At 44.0% G+C, this 2,912-nt stretch overlaps 1 protein-coding gene across 1 annotated transcript in view; it reads left to right on the plus strand.

Moving 5' to 3' along the window:
• Window positions 1–2,912, plus strand: part of LOC106809839 (spectrin beta chain-like) — a gene marked incomplete at its 3' end in the record, with an annotated part of 127,714 nt that overhangs the window by 109,110 nt on the left and 15,692 nt on the right. Inside the window, 5 exon segments of the mRNA XM_014813065.1 lie at window positions 158–271; window positions 397–518; window positions 782–944; window positions 2,003–2,191; window positions 2,523–2,600. Of these exon segments, the coding sequence (XP_014668551.1) occupies window positions 158–271; window positions 397–518; window positions 782–944; window positions 2,003–2,191; window positions 2,523–2,600 (666 nt within the window).

A 2,912-nucleotide genomic window follows, 5' to 3' on the forward strand; every position in this document is an offset into this window, starting at 1 on the left:
ATTAATTAATTAATAAATTTTTTTAGGATAGGTCAGAAATGGGAAAGTTGGATGTTTGTTTTCTATTTCAAGTTTGTAAAATTAATTTGGTTTGGTAAACTAGTTTAAAATGGCAAATAGGTCATTGTTTAAAACTATTATTAATGTTTGTTCATAGGCACTAGCTTTCCAAGTTGAGGACTGTGGTAAAGATTTGGATGGTGTAGAGACACTACAGCGCAAGCAGGATGCGGACGAGAGAGGAATGACTGCCATCTATAGCCGCATACAGGTACTAATATTTTATCTTCTTTTTTTTTACGTTTTGGTGTAACGTTACAAAGCGATAAGTGTACTTTACTACAATATCGGATGTTCTTTTGTTGTGTTTCATGTGACTGTTGTATTTGTGTGTAGGAACTGAATGAGGGTAGCAAGAAACTGCAAAAGAAACATCCTAATAACGTTTCCACGATCCTTGACAAGCAGACTGAGGTTGCAAACGACTGGCATCGTCTCATTGACCTGTCAAAGGCTAGGTAAGTGCCACACGAGCGATTTCTCGCTTCTGCATTGGTTAACTGGTGAAAGCATGTTTAGTTTTTGATGCGAAGACAATGTGATTGAAACTTGGTGATATTTAGTTCTAATACTAAAGTTTTCCATTGCCAGAAAGTGTGATTTCTCGCTTCTGCATTGGTTAACTGGTAAAAGCATGTTTAGTTTCTGATGCGAAGACAATGTGATTGAAACGTGGTGGTATTTATGTTTCAAGTGTAACACTCGCATTTTCCATTGGCAGAAAGGACAAGTTGGCAGCATCTTACAGTCTACAGAAGTTCAATTCTGACCTCAAGGAACTGGAGACGTGGGTAAACAGCATGCTAGCACGCATGACCTCTGGCGATATGCCCAAGGACATTTCCGAGGCAGAATCCGTGATGGAGCTTCACCAGGAGCGCAAAGTAACCATTGACCTCGTTATTGATCAAATTTCTAGTCGCGTTAAAAGATTTTCGAATTAAGTGATCCGTTTCGATGGCTTCGCAAATACCTCAATAGATGGGAGTTTAAGTGGAGCCACAGTTATGCCAATATATATGCTAACATGTTAAAAACGTACTTACACACCAAGAATTCACTCGTCCACATCCACTAACGTCGATCTACGGGTGCTTCTAGTAGACGCGTGGTTACCGAGTCCGAAATTTTTGCTAATATGCTAAAAACGTAGCAAGAATTCCCTGATCCACATCGACTAGCATCCATATACAGAAACGTCTAGCAGACGCGTGGGTACCGTATGCTGTTACCTAGTCACGCACATCTAGCGCGAGAGCAGAATATGTCGACGAATATATGCATCGTCCTGTGTGTTGCTTGTTGTTTGTCGCGTGTCGTCGTTACTTAGCGGCGCGCACGGCACAAGGGCAAACACATGAGCATCGTTGACGTCGTTCTGTGTCGTCTGCTGCAGGCGACTTGTGCAAGATGGGAGTTTAAGTTGAGCCACAGTTATGCTAATATATATGCTAATATGCATAGCTACACACCAAGAATTCACTTATCCACATCCACTAGCGTTGATCTACGGATGCTTCTAGCGACGCACAGTAATGCCGTACCCGCGCTTGCTCAGTTACCGTGCGTCGCTACATGCATCCATAGATCGACGTTAGTAGATGTGGATGACTGAGTTCCTGGTGTGTAGGTACGTTTTTAGCATAACTGTGGTTCCACTTTAACTCTGAAGCACGCACGGGTACGGCAGGGTAAAAAATACATGGGAGCGATTCGCGATTCGCTCTTTAAACCTCCGAAATAGCTCCCATGAGGCTCAAAATAGCTCCCGTAAAAATTTTGACAAGCGCTATTTTTCCCACAGACTCGAAAAGAGCTCCCGTGAAAAAAAAGTTATTTTTTCCCTGGGGTACGGCGTTGCCTAGCGGCAACCGCGTCGAGAGAGCGGAATATTTTGGCAAAATTATGCATTGTTGACGTCGTTCTGTGTCGTCTGCCGCAGGCGGAGATCGACGGCCGCGAGGAGGGCTTTGATCGTCTGCGTAACTACGGCCGCAACCTGATCAACGAGCGTCACTACGCGAGTGAGGATGTGCACGCGAGCCTCACCTTCCTAGACGAGCTGCAGCAGCAGCTGAAGGACACGTGGCAGGAGCGCAACCGCCTGCTGCAGCAGTCCTACGACCTACAGGTGCGTGCGTGGGGGGATGGGAAGTGTGTGGGTGGGGGGATGTGTCTGTGTGGGTGGAGGGGGAGTGTGTGTGATCCCTCTATCCATGCATCCATCCATTCATGCATCCATCCATCCATCCATCCATCCATTCATGCATCCATCCATCCATCCATCCATCCATCCATCCATTCATCCATCCATCCATCCATCCATCCATCCATCCATCCCTTCATCATGTAAGAACATAGTAATTGGTATATTGTATATACATTATTAATTGGTACCATAGTAAACTACAGTGTGTAGTGAGTTGATTGGTGAGTATAATGCTGTGATGCTGGTATTGTAGGTGTTTAAGGATTGTGCTGAGCAAGGTGACGCCTGGCTAGCATCCAAGGAGGCATTCCTCAACAATGAAGATCTAGGAGTGAGTTTTTACAAAAGCACGAAAAGGATAGGATTTTTAAGAAAAAAAAACATTCACAATTTCAAATTTATAAATTCACAATAAATTCGAATTTTCATTCATTTTAGGCCTATCCTACACAAACCTAGTGCATTGCATGTACCTGTTGTGTAACAGATAATGATATTATGGAGTAAAATTCTTTCTATATTTTGGATGGAACGATGTGCTTACACGCATATACGGCAGTGTGTGTATGTACGTTGTGTGCGTGCTTGCGTGCGAGCGTGTGCATGCATACATGCGTGCGAGAGTGTGCGTGCTTACCTGCGT

Source organism: Priapulus caudatus, unplaced genomic scaffold, assembly GCF_000485595.1.
Source record: "Priapulus caudatus unplaced genomic scaffold, Priapulus_caudatus-5.0.1 Scaffold390, whole genome shotgun sequence".
Taxonomy (NCBI): Eukaryota; Metazoa; Priapulida; class Priapulimorpha; order Priapulimorphida; family Priapulidae; genus Priapulus; species Priapulus caudatus.